Genomic DNA, 21963 nt, shown 5'->3' with positions numbered 1-21963 from the left:
CAAGTTGAAGGCCAGCCTGGGCTACGCAAGACTATGTCTCAGAAAGATAACAAAGCTTTCAGCGAAGGTGTGACATTAGAATTCTCCTCTGCTGCTGGTAAGAACATAAGACTGCATAATTCTTAGGAATGCAATTAAACAGTTCCCCAAAACTTAAACCTAAAAGCATCATGAGAACCAGTAGTTTCATTTTTAGGCATACACCCACAAAAAGTGAAAGTACCTCCATGCCCTGGGCGTGATGGCAACAGTGTGCAGTACCTGCACTTGCGACGCTGAAGCAGAAAGACTGGAACAAGCTCAAAAGGATGGCTTGAGACACAACTATAAGACTGTTTCAAAACAAAAACAAACCAGCCACTGGGGAGGCTGCACAGCAGACAGGGTTCTTGCTGTAACTGCAGGCAACCTAGGATCAGGGGCCCATATCAGCAGATCACAGCTTGCTGGGAACTAAGCTAAGGCTCCACAGGATCCAATGCTATCTTGTTCTCCTCAGGCAAAAGAAAGCACAGACACACAGAGACGGACAGACAGACAGACAGATTTTTTTGTTTTTTGTTTTTTCAAGACAGGGTTTCTCTGTATAGCCCTGGCTGTACTGGAACTCTCTGTAGACCAGGCTGGCTTCAAACTCAGAAATCCACCTGCCTCTGCCTCCCAAGTACTAGGACTAAAGGCGTGCACCACCACTGCCAGCTAGACAGATATTTTTTAAAGCAACCCTTAGGCTAGAGAAATGGCTCAAGGGTTAAGAGCACTGACTGTTCTAGCAAACCCAGGTTCAATTCCCAAGACCCACATGGTGGCTCAAAACCATCTGTACCTCCAGTTCCAGGATCTTCTGATGCCTTCTTCTGGCTTCTTCAGGAGCTGCACACAAGTAGTACACATACATGCAGACAAAACCACTCATACATGTAAAAATAATAAAATTAATTTTAAGCTGGACAGTGGTAGCCTTTAATCCCAGCACTCAGGAGGATCTCTCAGGAGTTTGAGGCCATCTTGGTTTTATAGAATGAGTTTCAGGAAAGCCAGAATGTTTTTTGTTTTGTTTTTTTTGTTTTGTTTTGTTTTGTTTTTGTTTTTGTTTTTTGCTTTTCAGTGTCTGTGGTCACAGCCCACAGGTTGAGAATCACTTTTTCAGGGGTAATGGAGAAATTAATCCATGGTCACTTAGTCCTGTTGACTTGAGGCCTATGGTAGAACAGAGCACCAGGGCAGGAGTGCATGGTAGAGCATATAGAAAGAGAGACAGAGAGGGCTGGAGAGATGGCACTGGGGTGGGAATGCATGGTATAGCAGACATAGAAAGAGAGACAGAGAAGGCTGGAGAGATGGCTCAGAGGCTAAGAGCACTATCTGCTCTTCCAGAGGTCTTGAGTTCAATTCCCAGCAACCACATGGTGGCTCACAACCATCTGTAATGGGATCTGATGCTCATTTCTGGTGTGTCTGAAGACAGCGACAGTGTACTCATATACAAAAAATAGATAAATCTTTAAAAAGAGAGAGAGAGAGAGGGATAGAGAGAAGGAGTGGGGTCCTCAGTATTCCCTCTAAACGCACCCCCTCTCCCTGTGATTTGCTTTCTCCAACTAGACCCCATCTCAGGAAGCTTTTGTCATCGCTCATTAATGCCATCAACTAAGAAACAAGCCTTCAAAATGCAAACATTTAAGATCCAAACTGTACCACAGAAGGCTGAGCTGGCACTAACAGTAAGATAGCCAGATAGAGAATCTTCACCAAGTTTCCTGGCAACTGACGTGAAAGGAAAGAAGCCACCTCCAAGTGGAAGAGCATGATGGGTCCTTAAAGAAACTAACCTTTCAGGGGCAGTCCTAAAATCTGAGTTGGATCATTGCATCATAAAAGTTGGTTTCCTATATCCACCCCATCTGAGGTTCTGATACTAAGAGAATCAAGAGCTGCAAGGGCCCGTGCAAGCCTGCTCCAGCTTCATGGATGCTGGCCAAAGACATAAAAATGTTAGTTAGAGGTAAAGAAACTGTTCCTCACAGCAACAAGGATGGGCAGAATATCAGCCCTTGGACCAGCTCTCAAGGTCCCACAGGCCAAGGCAAAGCGAGCCAAATAATACCTATGTGTCCATGGGCTGGGGGACAAGAAAGGAACCTGGAGCTTAGACACAGTGTCTTTTGTGATGCAGTCAACCTGCATGAATTTTGTCTCGGAGAAAGACATCTTTCTTGTTCTAGTCAACAAACCTGACGTTATTGTTATCTTCCAAAGCTGTTTGCTCAAAGACAGCCATCTCTGCCAGCCTCTACTGAAACAATGGAGGGCTGTCCCAGAGCATGGATGTACTGTCCCTATCTGATAGTCTTTCTTCCCTTTTCTGTTTGTTTTGTTGTGAGTTCATTTAAAACTACACACAACAAAAGCCTATGCCACCGTAATGTTTTGTTTATTTTTGTGTTGTTTTGAGACAGGGTCTCACAAAGTAGGTTTAGCTAGCTAGACCTTACTATACAGGTTAGCCTTGAACTTGCAGTAATCCCCCAGTGACTGCCTGGCTCTGCAAGATTACAGGTGCAGGACACCACATTCAGATTAACCTCTTTTAAATTAAAACTTCTAGACTGTATTTATTTTGGACTGTATTTGTTTTGTTTTATGTATATGAATGTTTTGCTTGCTTGAATTCCTGTATTTGCATCATATGTGTGCCTGATGCCTGTAGAAGTCAGGCGAGGACATCAAATCCCCTGGAACTGTAAGTGTGTGTGGGTGCTGGGAACTGAACCCAGGCCTTCTGCAAGAGCAGCCAGTGCTCTTACAGCTGGGCTCTCTGGGTCATTTAACTCTTCTTGAGAGTATAGAACTAAGTCACATTCAGCAATATGCATTACTGTGCAGTAATTGCCAACATCCATCTCTAGAACTTTATCAACCAAAGGCATCCAAAGCCAGGCTGCACCACAAGCCTGAGGCCAGCCTCAGCCACACAGTGAGACCCAGTCTCAAGATACTCTACTCAGGAAGCCATGGTTCCTTACCCCCCTCCCAGCCCCTGCACGTCTATTCTGCCTCTGGACAAGTCCTTCCTGTAAATACGAGTGGCCATTGTTTCACTTGGCACAGTGTATTCCAAGTTCATCCATGTTACCGCTTGCTATCAGAACTTCCTCCCTCTTTAAGGCTCTGGTTTGGATTCTAGGGTGGAATTACTAGACGATCTGCTAATTCTGAGGCATGCGTTTATTTATTTTAAGAAACCTCCATACTGTTTTTCACGGTGGCTGTATCGTTTTACATTCAAGTCAGTTATGCAGAGAATTTGGACTTCTCCATCTCCTTGCCAACCTTGCTATTTCTTGTTTGTGGTTTGGCCTTTAAAAATTAGGTATGTATATGTGTGTACATGGTTTTTTTATAAAAGATTTATTTATTTATTATATGTAAGTACACTGTAGCTGTCTTCAGACACCCCAGAAGAGGGCATCCGATCTCATTACAGATGGTTGTGAGCCACCATGTGGTTGCTAGGATTTGAACTCAGGACCTTTCTAAGAGCAGTCAGTGCTCTTAACCGCTGAGCCATCTCTCCAGCCCATGTGTACATTTTTTTTTTATTGTGTGTGTGTATACACTGGTGTGTGGGTGGAGATGAGCATGTGTCACAGTGCACATAACTCCGTGGGAGTCAGTTCTCTCCCTCTACCCTGCTTTGCATCGCACTCTCTCCTGTTTCTGTTGCTGTGCTTTGTAGAAATGACCATCCGGCCCACTCTCCTGTCAATACCTCCTGTCTTACGTGGGAGTGCCGGGACTACAGAGGCATGCCACCACATCTGGATTTTTATATGGATTCTAGAAACAAGCACGTTACCATCTCCTTCAGGCTCAGCCCCTCTTTAGTAAGGGTGTCTCTCTCCTGGCTTTAATTCTCATTTCTCTGATGATTAGTGAGGCTGAGGGTCCTTCTGGTGTTTGCTAATCATTTGCATATCTTCTTTGGAGGAATATCCATTCAAGTCTTTCACTAAGTTTAGATTTTTTATTTCTTTTGTTCTCTTGTGTGTGTGTGTGTTTTGTTTTTGTGTTTTGAAACAGGGTCTCTGTATACCCCTGACCGGCCTGGTACTCATTCTGCAGCTCAAACTAGCCTTGAATTTGTATTAATTTATAACCAGACAAGATTTCTAAATACTTTCATTTTTTAGTCTTTTACTCTGATGATTATGTCCCTTTTTACACTGAGATTTTAGTTTTGATGAAATCAAATTAATCCATTTTACTGTCATTGCCATGCATTTGGTATCATAGTGATGAAAGTTGCTTTAATTGCAAATATCCAATTCATTTAATTGCAAATGTATCCAATTTATTTCTTGGTCAAGAAAAGTGTATCAGCTCATGTAAAAGAAGGTCTTGGTCTAGCACAGCTAGACCCAGCAATTACACCATATTCTCTTCTTTTGTTCTTTCTCTTGCCCTCTGCTGGGTTCCTACACACTCACGTAAGATCTTTCTTCTTTCTTTTTTTTTATTAGATATTTTTTTCATTTACATTTTAAATGTTATCTCCTTTCCTAGTTTCCCCTCCAAAAATCCCCTCCCCGCCGCCTCCCCCTGCTCACTAACCTACCCTCTCCTGCTTCCTGGCCCTGGAATTCCCCTACACAGGGGCATAGAGCCTTCACAGGACCAAGAGCCTCTCCTCCCATTGATGACCGACAAGGCCATCTTCTGCTACATATGCAGCTGGAGCCATGAGTCCCACCATGTGTACTCTTTGGTTGGTGGTTTAGTCCCTGGAGCTCTAGGGGTACTGGTTGGTTCATATTGTTCTTCCTCCTATGGAGCTGCAAACCCTTTAGCTCCTTGGGTCCTTTCCAGAAGTGCCAAGTTCTCACGGTCCTCACAGCTCAGCTGATAAAAGAAAACCTTCTGTGCTGGTCACATTTAAAAAAAAAAATCCTGAGGCACAATCTAATTAGTTACCTCCAAAAGCAATCACTGGTGAGGTGTCTGGATGGATTCCCTGATTGGTCAGCTCTGGGTCAGGTGGAGTAAGATTAGCACTGGATAAGAAGAACCCCTGGACAGGCAGATATCCCTCCACAGAAGGTATGCAGGGAGCTGATGGGCATCCCAAGTCTGTTAGGAAGCTCTGCTTCAGCGAACATCCCGCACGTTGGGCTTCCCGTGAATTCCTTCTAGTTGATTCTGAAAACTCCCTGAGGGAAGCAGCTCTCATGGAGATCTGAAACTAATGGAAAGCAAGCCTAAGGCTGCTTTCTCTGCCACCCCAGAACTTCCCTAGCCCAGCCATGATGTAGTGATGTAGGCTCTTGAGTTCACAGCCAGTGGCCATTCCTCTGTCTATCTACCTCTAACCTCTGTGTCTTGCTTTCTCATCCTGAGGAGATAATGACAGTCCAATCTCACAGGGTCTTTATGAGGCTTGAACAGGCACATGGAGGTCTATTGTTGTTTGTCTTCTCACTAATCTCTGCCTTTTCCAGCCATTGTTGCTGGGACACTGACGTCTCACACTCTCCTCACCACCTTCAAGAGCCTCATCTGTCCTCTGCCCACTCCATTTACGCTGCCTGAAATGAATGCCCTTGGCCTCTTGATTCTCTTGGCTGTTCCCTTGCCCCTTGGTGAGGTTTCCCTCCCTGCAGAATCCCTTCCTGATTAAGAACTCACATAGATGTCTGCTTAGGATTATGGAAAGTGTCCCTGTCCACACTGAGCTCCTGTGGGCAGGACCTGCTTGTCTTCTCCAATGTTTTTATTCAGTAGGAGTCTGCCAGCTATCAACAGAAGAAGAGGGCAGACTGGGAACAAAGAAGAGCACAGCTGGTCCCAGGAACTAAGAGCAGATGGGGGTTGGGAGATCCTGTTTGCGTGTGAGTGGCTGGGTGGGTGCTAAGAAGAGAGAAGTCAGCAGGCCTGGGTTCCGTGGAACTTGACTCTGGGAAGCTAGAGAGGGCCAGGAAGGCAAGTGAGGATGTCAGATTTTTGCTGAGCCAGGTCTGCTGGCTTGTGGACAGAGGATGGGCTGACAAATGGAAACACAGAGGATTAGGACTAGCAGAGATTACAGGTTGGTGTGGAGCAGGGCCTCAACCCTCCCAACAAGAAAAAGGCAATGAGCAGGCTCCAGTGACCTCATCTTCATAGGGTTATAGGACATTTTTTGGGGGGAACAGGCTGACCTCAGTCTTATTCTGTAGCTGAGGATAATCTTGAACTCTGGATCCTCCTCAGCTGTGAGCCACCATGCGCCATGCACACAGTGCTAGAGATCAAACCCAGGGTTCCATGAACACAAGACATGCAGCACTGAGCTGCACTCTAATCTAAATAGTAACTATCTTCCCCATGCTATTCCATAGACTCTCTCAGCCCTTTCCCCACCCCACCTAGGGTCCAGATCAACCAGAGACCAGATACTCAGAGACGTAGTCAAGTTTGTAGGCTCTAAAACCAGAACACACATTGCCACCCTGGGGGTCTGGGGGATGCAGGACCAGGACACAGCATAGCTGAGCAGTGTTGATGAGACTTCCCGCTCCAAGGGAACTGGGTGTGACTCTGAGCCCTACCACCCAGGAAGAAACCAGACCACGTCCACAGCACTCTGGAACAGATGGCACAGGCTTCCTTCCTGTTTTGCCCTGTATGGCCTGGTGTTGCAGAGACAGCCCAGCATGTGTGCCTCTTGGGAACCAGGCTGGACACCAGAGCAAGGCAGGGGCCAGAGGCTGCTGCCATTTGGACCCAGCAGAATGAATGTCTTTAGGATTCGTGGGCCAGCTGCTCTGACACCCACCCCAGCAACCAGATGGTTGTGCTATCCCAGAACCAAATGCCTCTCCTCCCTTGGACTTAATTTCCTGTCCTGCAAACGTAGATGCAGTGAGACGTCATGAATTCTAAGGGCATCCTCTGCTGTCATCGATGGGGTGATCTATAGGGGCCTGAAGGGGCACCAAGTCCTAGAATCTTCCAAGTTCCCAGAAACCCCAGCCAGTACTTTGCTTCTCTAGGAACGGGTCACTAGACCAAAGTATCAAGAGTGGTGATGGGACAGATGCGGAGGAGAGACAGTCCCTACAGGTGACTTAGGGCTCTTCCAGAGGATGCCTCAGAGTCACCTATTCCCAGAGATCCTGCCTCTCTTTCTTCCTTTCTCCTTCTTCCCTCTCTTCCCTCCCTCCCTCCTTTCTTTCTTTCTCTCTTTCTTTCTTTCTTTCTTCCTTCCTTCCTTCCTTCCTTCCTTCCTTCCTTCTTTCATTTCTTCATTTCTTCCTTCCTTCCTTCTTTCATTCCTTCATTTCTTCCTTCCTTCCTTCTTTCATTCCTTCATTTCTTCCTTCCTTCCTTCTTTCATTCCTTCATTTCTTCCTTCCTTCCTTCCTTCCTTCCTTCTTTCATTCCTTCATTTCTTCCTTCCTTCTTTCTTTGTTGTTGTTTTTTAGAGACAGGGTTTCATTTCTGTTTTTAGGGACAGGGTCTCTGTATATCAGCCCTTGCTGTCCTAGAACTCACTCTATGAACCAGGATGGCCTCCAAATCACAGGGATTTACCTGCCTCTGCCTCTTGAGTGCTGGGATTAAAGGCTGGAACCACCATGCTTGGCCCTGCTGCCTCTTTGTAAGTTCCCCTCTCCCTCCTATACTGCCCAGGCAAGGGCTAGGCTCTGTATTGCCCAGGCAAGGGCTAGGCCCTTTCTTGGAAGCTGCTGGATCAGTTCTCCTCCCCTGGCCGTACATCAGCTTCAAGTGGTTCTGGGACAGATGTCAAGGCACAGCCACTGCAGTCCCTAAGCCGCTCCACCTCCACGCATGTTCAGCTCATCTGGGAAGTTTCTTTAGGAGCTCCTCGGTCTTGTCTTGCCAACCTCATCTAGGGGACAGGGGCCTGCTGTTCCTCCTCATTGTGCCCTGTGCTTGACCACAGGGGTGTGGGAAGTGGGTGCAGGCAGGAAGTGGAGGGCTCGCCCACAAGTCTGACTATGAGGGAGGAAGAGGCACAGCTGGAGAGACATGTGAGGTCAAGGGAAAGTTTTTGCTGAGAGGGAAGTGTTGGCTGAGGGTAAGGGACAAGCATAGGGGAGCTAAGAGAGGAAGGGTAGGAAGAGGCATGGCCTTGCAGGACTGCAGGGGACAAGGAAAGAACAGAGCAGACGGTTCATTAGATGGCAGGAAGTTGAAGCCGATCCATCTGAGGGCTGCTGGGACTGAAGATGTAGACGTGAGGAAAGAGATAAAATAGGCTTAGAAGAAAGGAGCATAGAAGCATTAGAAGCATTAGAAGAAATGGTCATGCCAGGACAAGCAAAAAGCTGGAGACCCAGCCTAGGCAGGGAGACAGCAGGACCTGAGTCCAGCCGTGCTTAGCGTGGTGTGAGGATGAACCAGTCTGATAGTGCCATGCTTGAGGGATACCAGCTGACTAGCTGTGTACACACAGGGCTGGGTCCTGTTAGCGGGGAGGGCACAGAGAGGCCATGGCACTACTGTGCCAGAGGCTGGGTTTGAGGACCCACACAGGAGGAGTGATTTTATAAAGTTAGAAACTGCGAGTGCTGGTAAAGCAGACAGAGTCGGTTTGGGTGCCTGGAAGAACAAATCAGAGAAGACAGAGTCAGAGAAGACAGAGGCCCAGTGATGTCAGAAAACAAGGCAGAGAACTAAAGTGGGCAGGCAGGCGCTTCCCTATTGCCTGGGACTGTTTACAGCCCAAACTGCTTATAAAGCCAAACAGAAAGAGCTCCAGGAGTAGCCTGTACACACACTTTATCTCTGCAGCTCCTGATCCCCCAATACTCTTGATCACCAAGTACCGTAAGTTAAATGGAAGCCCGCTGCACAAAGTTCAAGACAAGTTCCCTGTGTCCCCTCCATCAGATTTCTGCTCCTAATAATGTCAGTGGACATGGTACTTGAGCCACTCCTGGAATTCAATCCTCCCATAAATACTTACTGGGCGCCTACTGGGTGCCACTCACTGTCCTAGGACTAGGGATGTAGCAAAGGAAAGGCGAAAACCTGGTGACCACACCAGGAAGTAAGCAGAACCGTTGTTCAAAGAAGGCGAATGCAGCCAGGCTCAGTAATGTACATGGAATCCAAGCACTTGAAAGGCTAAGGCAGGAGGATCGCCATAAGTTTTAGGTCAGCCTGGGCTACGCCTTAAAAACACAAACAAAATGGGTTGGGTGTATAACTCAGTTGGTAAAGTGCTTGTCTAGCATGCGTGAATCCCTGGGCTCATCCTCAGACTGCATATACTGTGGTGGCACATGCTTATAATCTAATCCCAGCACCTGGGAGGTGGGGGCAGGAGGATGTCAAGTTCAGAATCATCTTCAGTTATATAGTGAGTGTGAGGTTAGCCTGGGCTACAAGAAACCCTGTCAGAAAGAAAGAAAGGAAGAAAGGAAGAGAAAGAAAGAAAGAAAGAAAGGAAGGAAGGAAGAGAGAGAAAGGAAAAGAGAAAGAAAGAGAGGAGAGAGGAGGGAGGGAGGGAGTTGCTGATGAGATGGCTCAACAGGTAATGGCATTTAACCCTAAGCCTGACCTGAGTTCAGTTTCCTGGACACACATACTAGGAGGAGAGAGGAAGGGGGAGGGGAAAGGGAGGGAGATGAGACAGAGGAAGGAGGGGGAGGGGACAGAGGGAGGAGGCGGAGAAGGCAGAAGGAAGGGGGGGAGGATGCAGGGGGAAGGGGGAGGAAGGAGAGGTGGGGAGGGAGAGGCAGAGGGGGAGGGGAGAACAGACTCCTCTGAGTTGTTCCCTCACCTCCAACACTTGCACCATGACTCTCAAATGTGTGCATGCACAAATGTGAATAAACATTAGAAAGCACACATATAAATAAATTAATATAGTAATAATAAAAAAATTTTTAAAAAACCCTAAACGTGCTGAGGAGAAAAATGTAACAAGTCCCACACATATGTAGGAAGTCATAGTTTTAGCTACAGTGGCAGAAAGGAGGGCTTCCCGGGGACAGGGTCATCTGAGCCACACTTGAAGGAAGAGAGGCCTTTCTTCTTCACACACATCACTGTCCACAGCTGCCTGTCACCCTCCAGCCTTGCCTACTTCACACTGAGTCAGGAGTCACTCTGATAACCTCCAACTGTCTCTCCCAGGCCAACCTCAGACACCTACCAAACCCTCTTCCCCCTGCCCAGGTGGCCCCACTCTCACAAGGTTCATATAAGAGGCTGAGTTGTTTGATGGAAGGAAGTGTTCTGACATCTCTGGTGCTGGAACTTCAAGTGTACATCCTGGCCATAAGGTTCGTCTTTAAGTTTTACTGTCACATGGTGTGTGGCCCAGGTGTCCCTGGATCTGGATGTGAGCTCAGGAATCCGGCGGTGGGAATGAAGACCAGTCTGTGAGTGACCTTGGAATGATCTGCAGGATGCCTTGGGTCCCAGAGGCAGGCTGCACTAGGGCAGAGTCAATACAATAATTAGAAGCATACTCAGAGCCTGGTGAGGCCAAACTCACTTTCTGTGAGATTTCTCGACATGTCCTATAGCAGCCTGGGGAGGGGTAAGCTCTCCAGCAAGGGAAATATGCAAACAGGGGCCAGACAAGCCACTGGAGAGGCTTCAAGGTCTCCTCTTTGGGGAGTAGAGAGGCTCTGAGTCAGGTGATCTAAAGACCTGTCTGCCTCAGCAGATCCAGAACCCAGAATCCTACCACTGACCCCTGCCTCTGGGGGTCACAGGTCTGTTCTGCCTCTGTGAGGTGGGCTCAGGCCTCAGGACATGCTAGGGATGGATGGAGCAGGTCCTATGACAGGGGTCTGCTCTCATGAGAGGTGAAGGCTCCTCTGAGGCTCCCTCTAGCCCAGCCTTACACATAGAACTGCGCACAGAGCCGTGTCATGTCTCTGAAATGGGCGATATACACCCAGATGATGTAGGTGAACAAGCCTTTTAAAAGTTGAGGCTGGGGAATTGGGCAGGCGTAAAGGTCCAATTCCTGTGGTCATTCCCCTATCCTCCAGCAAATATGTCATCCATCAAGATGGCTCAGTTGGGTAAAGTGATTGCCACCAAGCAGCCTGAGCTCACTCTCCAGGCCCCACACAGTGGACGGAGGAAACTGAAGTCATCCTCTGACCTCTATATACATGCAGTGGCACACACACACACACACACACACACACACCGTACACACACCACCACCATCAGCACTACACCATATACACAGACACAGAGACAGACACTACACATACAGAGACACAAACACAGACATACATAGACACCATACACACCATACACACACCACCACCATCACCACCACCATCACCACCACACCATACAGACACACACCCACAGACACAACACACACAGAGACACCACACACACACATACACACACAGACACAAACAGACACACAGATACAGACACCACACAGAGACACACACAGACACAGACAGACAGACAGACAGACAGACAGACAGACACACACACACACACACACACACACACACACAGTAATTGAACTCAATGGCATCAAGGATAGAGCCCTCTGGCCTATCTCCATGGGCTGGATTCACTCATCTGACCTTTCCTAGGGTTTCTAGGGAACTGGAAACCAGCAAAGCAGATCTTGCCTCCAGTGTCTCACTGAGTTAGAAGAGGGAGAGAGTTACTCTGTCTGTGACCCAAGGGCCTCCTCGCCTCTATTGTTTTAACCTATTCCTGCCACGGTGACTCCATTGTGTGCACTGGCAAACACAGCCTCTTCAGGTTTCTGGTAGGGAAATGTCCCCTCTCTTCCCAGCACAGACTTTATCTTTACTTAAATCTGCATTCAGCTCCCAACTGACTCACTGTCACCTTGGACAAGTCACCACTGTGTCTAAGCCTAGTCATCACTGTACAGAATCTGTGCGACAATCATCTTAAGTATTTGTTTTGGTTCGTGATCTGTTGGCCTCAGAGCTTTGGGCCTGCAGCAGTGCAGGAACATCACAGTGGAAGGTATGGTGGCACAAAGCTGCTTTCCTTGTGGCAGCCTGGGATGGAAGAGGAGAACGAGTCCTTAGTCCACCCTATTGATCCAATTCCTCCAACCAGGCCCTATCTCTTAATATCCCATACAACGGGAACTATGTAAGAGCTGATTCATCGAGAAGGTCAATGGCCCAATGTTCCCCTATCCACAGTGTTACCAGCCATGGACAAAGATATTTTTTGTTTTGTTTTTGTTTGTTTGTTTGTTTGTTTTTCGAGACAGGTTTACCTGTGTAGCCCAGGCTGTCCTGGAACTCACTCTGTAGACCAGACTGGCCTTGAACTCAGAAATCCACCTGCCTCTACCTCCCAAGTGCTGGGATTAAAGGCGTGCTCCACCACTGCCTGGCCAGGGACAAAGATTTTAATTTATGAGATTTTTAGTGCGGCATCACATCCAAGCAATAACCCGACTGTTTATCTGCAGTGGGGCCAGTACAGCTTATTCCATGTAAGGTTCTGGTAACAGAGCCTTTAACCCAGTCTGACTTCCATTAACAGCCAAGAAGTTAGCAATGAGTATCCGGGACGATGGGGGCTCAAAGATATAAAGGACCTTTCTAGGACACACGGCAGATGGAGCCCAAATGGGTTCCACTGTCCTGCCAGGAGCTACTGAGATGACAGTGGTCACTCTGAGAACCATTTTGGCTGCCATTGTGCTCCACCAGGCTGTCCTCTGTCCCCACCTTCCCTCCTGTTCTAGTTTTCCATGCAGAGATGATGGAATTCTGTGTGAGAAGAGGTGGAGACCCTACTCCAGATCGGAACTGCAGGAAAGATGGCTGGCTTAAAAATATATATTTAAGCCAGGCAGTGGTGGCACACGCCTTTAATCCCAGCACTTGGGAGGCAGGGGCAGGTGGATTTCTGTAAGTTTGAGGCTAGCCTGGTCTACAAGGTAAATTTCAGGACAGTCAAGACTATACAAGAAACATTATCTAGAATATGTGTGTGTGCATGTGTGTGTATGTGTCCTCATGTAAGTGTAGTGGGAGGTCAGAAGCATCAGATTTCCTGGAGTTTGAGTTATAGGCAGTTGTGAGCTCCCTGATATGGAGATATGGAAGCTAGGAACCAAACTCTGGTCCTTGAAAGAACCACATAAGCTCTTAATCACTGAGCAATCTCTCCAGTCCCCGTCTTTTTTTTTTTTTTTTTTTTTTTTTTTTTTTTTTTTTTTTTTTTTTTTTAGATAAAGTTTCATGACCTTAAATTTTGGATCTTCCTGCTTCCATCTCCCAGTGCCTGGGCTATGCAGTTCTAGGGGCCAGACTCAGGGTTTTATGAACATTAAGCAAATACTCTAATAGAGCAACATCCCCAGCTCCTCTTTATAACTTGTTATGTAGCTGAGGATGACCTTGAACTCCTAATTTTCCTGTTCTACCTCCCAAGTGTAAGGATTACAGGCCTTCACGATCATGTCTGGCTTTGGATGGCTGATATCAAGGGATAGAAATCCAGGTAATGGACTGAAGCAAAACAAGAACTTGTCAGCGGGTATCACTAGATCTAGTGGGAGGTTACAGCCTCAGGCTTAGCTGGATCTAGAAGCTCCATAGTGTTCTCAGGGCCTGTGTGCTCCTCCTCTCTACTCTGCCCCCTTGGATTTTGACAGTCTCCTCTCTCGTGGTTATATCTCTGGGACACAGGACCATGCCTGGCACACAGTCCAGGCAACTCCAGCCTCACTCCTCCCAGCTTTGCGAGCCCAACAGAAACCCCCTCTCCTTCTCAAGCATTGAGCAAGGCTCTGAAATGAGGTCTCCTCCAGGTCTACTGTATGACAGGCCACAGGCTAGGCCTCAGCCTTCTCTTCCAACCACTACCTGGAGCCTGGTTATTGGAGGATAGACAGATCTGGGGCACTAGTGGTCTGCAGTTAACTGAGGTCCTCATGGCTGAGCAGCAGGCACTTACTGGGAGGCCCAAGTAGCCAGGTTCACAGGGAGAGGAAGGGTTGGAAGAGTCTTGGATCCAGGCACACAGTAGGGTGCCTCCCACACAGCTCCAGGGTCAGGCTTTATTGGAAGTGCTGGATGGAGACAGTGATAGCAGAGGACGGCTATGAAATTGCTACCCAAGGAAGCAAAGGAAGGGTCCAGTCTGCAGCTTCTCCTTTATACTCACATTGAAGCTTTCAGTTCCACATGGTCCCTGCTGATCAGAAGGGGAAAGGAGAAGTAAAAATGGAGAATAGAAAGCAGCTCTCTGTCCTCCCTGCAGCCTTGTGCTGGCTTTGCCAGTTCTAACCTGGTGAGACCTAAACTGTCCAAGTGGGGATTCTGTCCCTTGCTCACTGTTCTCCGAGTGCTAGGGACTGGGATCAAGCTGGATGTAGGTGGCTCCAGGGCACTCAGGCTGGATAATACACAGGGTCAGGGCTGGGTGATGCCTGGGATGGGGGTGGGGTGGGGGCTAATGTCTCTGTAAGGAAGGGAGCACAGCTACAGCTACCGTAAGTTTCTCAGGTTCAGAGAGGGTGGAAAGCTGGCCTCTAAGCCACACAGCAGGCAGATGGTGAGTCTCAGGCTGACTCAGAAGGAGGAAGCCAAATCTTGACCATGTGATCCTATACCTTCGCTGCTGAATTCATGGGGCCAGGGGTACAGCCAGGGGATTTCCCAGCTTGGTTTCCTGGCAGGCAGGCAGCCCAAGGTTGGGAAGCTCCTTCCCAGGTCCAGTAGCTGCAGACAACTGCCGGTAGGTGGTGACTCAGGTTTCCAGCCTCTGTCCTACAGGCTTCCTCAGCCCTCCAGACATGAAGGGTTACACAAAGACCCTGCGTCCTAAGTAGCATCAAGAACAGTGAGACAGTTCTTCCTGATGTCTACATTCAGCTGATGAGGCTGCAGAACTGAACTCATAGCTGTCACCTGGACTGAGGAAAGGAAGCCGGTATAGGCTGTCCCTTGGTGGAGTGGAGGGCTGTGGTATTTTTGCTGGTGGTATATCCAGTAACTAGAGTAGAGAGGGGTGGAGGATGCCTGGTATCAGGGTGCTACACTTGGCCTGACACTCAAATGGCTGCTTGAAAGTGCATTGAGAGGGTACGGGTCACACAGAGGCCGGAGTGTGTTGATGGATAAATAGGAGGAATCCTGAGGAGAACCGGAGGAACGAGGCTAGGGACATATCCTGGGCTTGCTCAGTGCCAGACTGTCAGGCAGCCCCTGAAGCATGGGCACCATGTCCTCATCCAGTTCAGCTGTCCACTGGCGCCATCTCATGGCTACAGGCTTTCATTACAGGGAATACTCCAGTTGCTGGAGGAGCCACCATCATTTAGAGGTCTGACGACCCAAGTGCCCCAGGGCCAGCACCCCATCTTCCCTTAAGCTTTCAAAGTGACATCAGTCCTGGGATGTACCCTGGTGCCACCAGAGACTGTCCTGGGAACACCAAGAAACTAGCTCCTTGGAAGAAAGCCAGGTCTCTGTGGCTGCTTGGATTTTTTGGCTCATACGTAAATAAACTGTAGGTGCCCAATTTGTACACAGCTGGCCAAATGTCTGCCTGAAATTCAATCCTGATCTCACTTTGGTTCAAATTTTTGGCTCCTAGTCCCAGTTCCGTCAGTGAGCAGACGGCATCTATATTATACAAGGCTCCTCCACAAGTGACAGAGAAGGAAGAGTCCTCACTGTCTGTGGCATTTCAACATGCAGGTGGCAACTGTGACATTCTAGACAGTAGCTAAGAGAAACAGATGGGAGTGGGAGCCGAGGCAGGATATGAGCCCGGCCCCCACTTACCAGCTTGGCATTCATTCCCTGCACTGCCCTGACCCCACCTCTTGCCTCATTGGCTCCACACCAAAGCCCATCGTCTTCCCCACTGAATGCTGCCTCTGCCCTGAAGAACAACACACCCCTCACCCTCTAGCTGTTCCAACAGCTACAAAGCCTTGTGCATGTGCCCACACCCCCATCCCCAACCCTACGAGCCTTGGTCTTTGAGTAGAAGGGACAGTGACTGCAGATAGCGGAATATTGGGAGAGCTGACAGCACCCATTAGGTGTTTAATAAAGGCTTGTGGTGAAAAGGACGTATGAGAAGTAAAGACTGGGAAGTAGCTAGGTAAGAAATACCCAAGTGGATTGTCACCTGGAGGGAGATGAAGACAGGCATGCCAGTAGATGACCTACCAAATGGATGGAGGATGGGGACAGAAGTACAGGCTCAAAGAAGTGAATGGAATCCTGGTGGTTCAGGGTGTCACAGCTAAGGGAAGGACCAAGAACTGTGATAACCCACCTATACATTCAACAGATGAGAACACTGAAAGAGAGCTGGGTGGAAAGCCCATGCCCAGGTCTTTCTGTCCCCTGTCCCCTCCTCCCACAGCTAGAGAGGGAGTTCTGGGAAGGATGACTTTTGTTCAGCTCAGTGCTCCTCCAGGCTGTTTCCGCCAGGGCAAGGTGTGGGGGGTGGCAGGGAGGTGCCCCCCCCATCCAAGGGTTATTTCAGTCAGAGCCAGCAGGGCCAGGAAGCAGAGGAAGCTGTCCAAAGCCACTCCAGAGATGCTACTGTGTGGCTGAGGACAGGAGTGTGGGCAACTCCCTGTCTGAGTGTCCTGAATGCCCCAACACACTTGGAACTATCAGCCCAAGACGGTGATGGGATGCTGCATGTGAGTGTCTGTGTCTTAAGGAAATGGACCGGTATGGTGTGGGACGGTTTGGCAAGCTGGGTGGGATCTGTTCAGTGAGGGGTCAAAGGAGCAACAAGATGGGCTCATGAGCTTGGCGCTGTTTTAAATTTGGAGATGCTTAGGTTCTGGCTAATGGAAGTGGACTAAGAACATGTTCGTGAAAAGATCAGCAAGGCTGGACAGGTCAGAGAGGGCACTGGATCTCAGTTGCTTCGACACTGGCTTTCACAGTGTTGGGAACAGTGTGACGAGTGTAGAAGGGTAGGATAAGGGGACTGAGGAGAGGACTTGGGGGCCTTCAGGCAAAGCCAGAGGTCTGGACAGGAGCCTTGAACACCAGAAGAAGGGCTTAGGTGTTTCCCTAAGAGCAGAGGAATACACTGTAGCTGTCTTCAGATGCACCAGAAGAGAGCGTCAGATCTCATTATGGGTGGTTGTGAGCCACCATGTGGTTTCTAGGATTTGCACTCAGGACGTTCGGAAGAGCAGTCAGTGCTCTTACCCGCTGAGCCATCTAGCCAGCCCAATACAATGACTTCTTTTGTTGGGGTAGGGGTTGGGTTTTTTTTTTTTCCGAGACAGGGTGGCTGTCCTGGAACTCACTCTGTAGACCAGGCTGGCCTCGAACTTAGAAATCTGCCTGCCTCTGCCTCTGGCGGAATCTCTTTAAAGGTTCCTATTGCAGGTGGATAGTCCAGAGAGACGCTGGGATTTGAAGGTCAGAGGACAGCGTGCTGGGTTGATCTTTCCTTTTACCATTTGGGTCCTAGGAGTTGAACTCAGGCTGCCAAACTTAACAGCAGGCACTCTTTCTGCTGAGTCCTTTCTATCCTGTGGCTCACTCTGGTCCGTCTCTCAGACTAGCATACCGTAGCTAAGCTTACAATGCTGCCTCTGCCTGCATGCTAGGCCTATGCGTATCTAACAGGCAGGTAAAAGCAAGAGAATTAATACACAAATGACCCCAATGAATGCATGTGATTCTGTATTCAGTATCTGTGGATGGTCGCTCTGGGTCTGACTTTGTTTCTAACTCACTGACATTGACCCTATGGCTCCTCACCATATCAAGTTCCCATCTCTGTAAAACTTGGCCAGCTTGGGTCCGATTGGTTCCCCTGAGAGCTGGAGTTTCACTCTGGCCACCAGGAAGCACCTCGGGCTCTTTTTCTTACTTCCTTTCTTTTTAGATTTATTTTTATTCTTTTAAATTCTGTGTTTTGCCTACTTGTATGTCTGTGTAAGGGTATCTGATCCTCTGGAACTGGAGTTACAGACAGCTATGAGTTGTCATGCGGGTGCTGGGAATTGAACCTGGATCCTCTAAAAGAGCAGGCAGTGTTCTTAACTGCTCAGCCATCCTGCATCATGTGTGCATGTGCATGTTCGTATGTGTGTAGTTGCCGTGGACACCACAGGTATCAGATCCTCTGAAGTTGGAGTTACAGGCAGTTGTGAGCCTCCTGGCTTGAGTACAGGAGGAGTTGCTGAGTGACTTGAGCTGTTCCAGTCCCCACGCGCTATCGATACAACCCCACCCCTCATCCACACAAGCCCACCCCCACTCCATCAACACAACTCCACCCCACATCCATGCAACCTCACCCCATCCACACACTCTAACCCCCATCCCACCCCACCCACCCTGCACACCACTCCGGTCCCGTATGGTCCCCCGAAAGGAAGTTCCTGGGAGCACCTGAGTCACCTCTCCTGTTTTACAGATAAACTGTGACTGAAAGAACATGACTTTCCAAGGCGGACTTCAGGCTGAGGACATCGGTGCTTCCCTTGGTGAGCTCTGCGTGTGTGTGCACTGTCCACAGGGGTAAACTAAGAGCCAGCAGAGCTCTCTGTCCTGGACCCAACCTGCCTTGAAAGCAACGAGGAACACCAAATCTGGTACTTCCTCCTAGAACAGCTTCCATCTTGCATGAGAGAGGTAAACATACCATTACTGCGTCCCTACCCTCAGGAAGCTCGGGAGGAGCCCCGTGTGTGCTTCTAATCTTACTGCTCAGATAGGGTAGTCAGAATGTGAATCCCTACCCCCAAGATCATGCAGGCAGTAAGTATCTGTGATTTGAATCGAAGCCCATCAATCCACTCTCACAGAAGAGACATTTGACTAGTGTTCCGAGGGATGAGCAGAAATTTCATGAGGAAAAGCTGAGAGGAAATAAATAGTACAGAAAGAAATTGACTTGGGCCATGGTAGTGCCAGAGGCCTTTTATCTCAGCACTTGGTAGGCAGAGTCAGGGGAGCTCTGTGATTTCCAGGCCAGTCTAGTCTACAGAGTGAGTTCCAGGACAGTCAAGGCTACACAGAGAAACCTTGTCTCTAACAAACAAGCAAGCAAGCAAGCAAACAAAGACTTGAATTTCTCTCAAGCTTGAGCTTTACTGGAGTACACAGTTCCATGACATGAGATCTGTATGGATTTTATGGGTTGATGAGACGACATATTTTAAGGACATAATTGTTCAGACAGTGAGATCAAGGCACAGGGCAACTGGGTTGCCAGTGAGCATGCTACTGAAAGGGTGTGTATTGCTTCCCCAGATTCTCTAAGCATAGAAAAAGCAGACCAGCAGTTATGGAGCAGGACAATGGCACCATCCAGGCTCCAGGCTTACCGCCCACTACCTGCGTCTACCGTGAGGATTTCAAGCGACTGCTGCTACCCCCGGTATATTCAGTGGTGCTGGTGGTTGGCCTGCCATTGAACATCTGTGTCATCGCCCAGATCTGCGCATCCCGTCGGACTCTGACCCGTTCCGCTGTGTATACCCTGAACCTGGCACTGGCAGACCTGCTGTATGCCTGTTCACTACCCCTACTTATCTATAACTACGCCAGGGGGGACCACTGGCCCTTCGGAGACCTCGCCTGCCGCTTTGTACGCTTCCTCTTCTATGCCAACCTACACGGCAGCATCCTGTTCCTCACCTGCATTAGCTTCCAGCGCTACCTGGGCATCTGCCATCCCCTGGCTTCCTGGCACAAGCGTGGAGGTCGCCGTACTGCTTGGGTGGTGTGTGGAATCGTGTGGCTGGCTGTGACAGCCCAGTGCTTGCCCACAGCAGTTTTTGCCGCGACGGGCATCCAGCGCAACCGCACGGTCTGCTACGACCTGAGCCCACCCACCCTGTCTACCCGCTACCTGCCCTACGGTATGGCCCTCACGGTCATCGGCTTCTTGCTGCCCTTCACAGCCTTACTGGCCTGCTATTGTCTCATGGCCCGCCGCCTGTGTCGCCAGGATGGCCCAGCAGGTCCTGTGGCCCAAGAGCGGCGCAGCAAGGCGGCCCGTATGGCTGTGGTGGTGGCAGCTGTCTTTGCCATCAGCTTCCTGCCTTTCCACATCACCAAGACAGCCTACTTGGCTGTGCGCTCCACGCCAGGTGTCTCTTGCCCTGTCCTGGAGACCTTCGCGGCTGCCTACAAAGGCACTCGGCCCTTCGCCAGTGCCAACAGTGTTCTGGATCCCATTCTCTTCTACTTCACACAACAGAAGTTCCGACGGCAACCCCATGATCTCCTGCAGAAGCTCACAGCCAAGTGGCAGAGGCAGAGAGTCTGAGGTCCCGGGGGAGGTCCTGGGGCATTGGCTGCAATGTGCTTTTCACTGGGGCAGTGGTGCCTGAGGCTTTCTCTCAATCCCAAACCATATAGAGAAGCAAAACTTGGCTCAACGTGCCTGGGCCTCCAGAATTTCTACATCAACCACAAAACTAAGACACCTGTGTTTTGGGGACTGGTTAATTCATGCTTGTTATATAAGAACTTAGGATGTTGTGACAGGATAATAAATTCCGGGACAGCCTGGTCTACACAGTGAACCCCACGGTGAGACCCCATCTTGGATGATCAAGGCTTGGGCTATAGCTCAGGATGTGCTAGGCCCTGGAGTAGCAATGCAAATTCCAACAAAGGTCTTCTCCCACGACCTTTCTTGTATTTACAAAGTGGAGGGGACCGTTGGTGCACCGTCATGAATGTAAGGGCAAGGTCCCTCTGTATAAGAAGCCAAGGGAGCTCACGATCACATCCATTTGCCAAGACTTTTGTGTAAGAGAAAAATAAATGTGTTTTTGTGGTTGTTGTTTCGCTTTTGTTAATTTTTAAGCCGTTGCATGCATACGCTCTCAAGTACACACGCACATGTGCGCAAACGCGCGCGCATACACACACACACAGCCAAGCCAAAATGAATCCTTTAGTCATCATCCCCGAGTAAAAGGCAGGCAATGATTTAACTGGGGTAGGGGTCAGGATATATGCTGGGACCTGAAAGGAACTAAGAACAAGGGTTAGAAATACCCTGGAGGCATCTTAAAGATGGCTGACCACCTGGGGAGGGTCAGCCCCAGGGTAGCTTGAGGCAGAGGGGGAGTACACAGAGGGGGAGTACACACATGTCACATAACAGAAAACACAGATGACCAAACCCACCACAGGGATACTCCATCCTGGCTTCACAGTTCCTCCTAATGTTGAATCCCTACACACTTCTGTCACAATATCTTTGTCCTCAAGTCCCAAAGTCATACAAAAGTTCATACAGCCATCAAAAGTGATACTGTCATCACCTGCTTATCCATTAAGACAACGGATCAATGCACTAGACACACATGCATCTAGAATCATCATGCCAACATGCAATGCTTAAACTTAGCAGTATAACGTTAAGCAACAAGAAGTCTGTCCAAATTAGTAGTAGGCAATGTCCTGTCTATGAAGTTATCAAGAGCTAAAGCAGAGATGCTGGCCAGTGTGAACTACAGCTAGCTCAGTGGCTAACTCAGGCTACACAGATAGCTGGAGGTGAGCCTGGACTTTGTTTCTTTGCCTCTAAAACAATTTTAAGTTATATTTTATTTATAATTTCATATTTTATATATTGTGTGTGTGAAGATCAGAGGACGACTTTCAGGAGCTGGTTCCCAGGGATCAGGAGGTCAATCTTGGTAACAAGCACCTTTCCTTGCTGACCCTATGCACCATTTCAGAAAACCAAAACAATGATAGAAGCTTAAAATCCTAGCTACTAGAAGGACTGAGGCAGAAGAATTGAGTTCAAGGCCTGACTAGGTTACAGAACAAGTTCAGAGCCAGCTTCAGTAACTAAGTGAAGCCCCGCCTCAAAAAAGGGGGAAGATGTGTACTGGGGATATAGGTCTGTGCTATAGAACTTCTCTAGAGTGTATGAGGTCTAGAGTTCAAAATCCTAGCAACAGAGAGAGAGAGAGAGAGAGAGAGAGAGAGAGAGAGA

The 21963-nt window shown here is 48.8% G+C and overlaps 1 protein-coding gene across 6 annotated transcripts in view; it reads left to right on the top strand.

Moving 5' to 3' along the window:
• Nucleotides 1–20791, top strand: part of P2ry6 (pyrimidinergic receptor P2Y6) — a 39835-nt gene extending 19044 nt beyond the window's left edge. For 3 of the 6 annotated variants that reach the window (XM_031387563.1, XM_031387562.1, XM_031387560.1), the window contains 2 exons: nucleotides 18412–18481; nucleotides 19251–20789. In XM_031387563.1, coding sequence (XP_031243423.1) covers nucleotides 19285–20271 — 987 coding nt within the window. In that variant the 5' untranslated portion in view covers nucleotides 18412–18481; nucleotides 19251–19284 and the 3' untranslated portion in view covers nucleotides 20272–20789. Of the gene's footprint in view, nucleotides 1–18411; nucleotides 18630–19250 lie in introns of all 6 variants that reach the window. The other 3 variants (XM_031387561.1, XM_031387559.1, XM_031387558.1) reach the window with 2 other exon arrangements.
• Nucleotides 20792–21963: the final 1172 nt, after the last annotated feature.

This window comes from Mastomys coucha, unplaced genomic scaffold, assembly GCF_008632895.1.
Source record: "Mastomys coucha isolate ucsf_1 unplaced genomic scaffold, UCSF_Mcou_1 pScaffold21, whole genome shotgun sequence".
NCBI lineage: Eukaryota > Metazoa > Chordata > Mammalia > Rodentia > Muridae > Mastomys > Mastomys coucha.
This window is presented reverse-complemented; position numbering and strand designations above follow the sequence as displayed.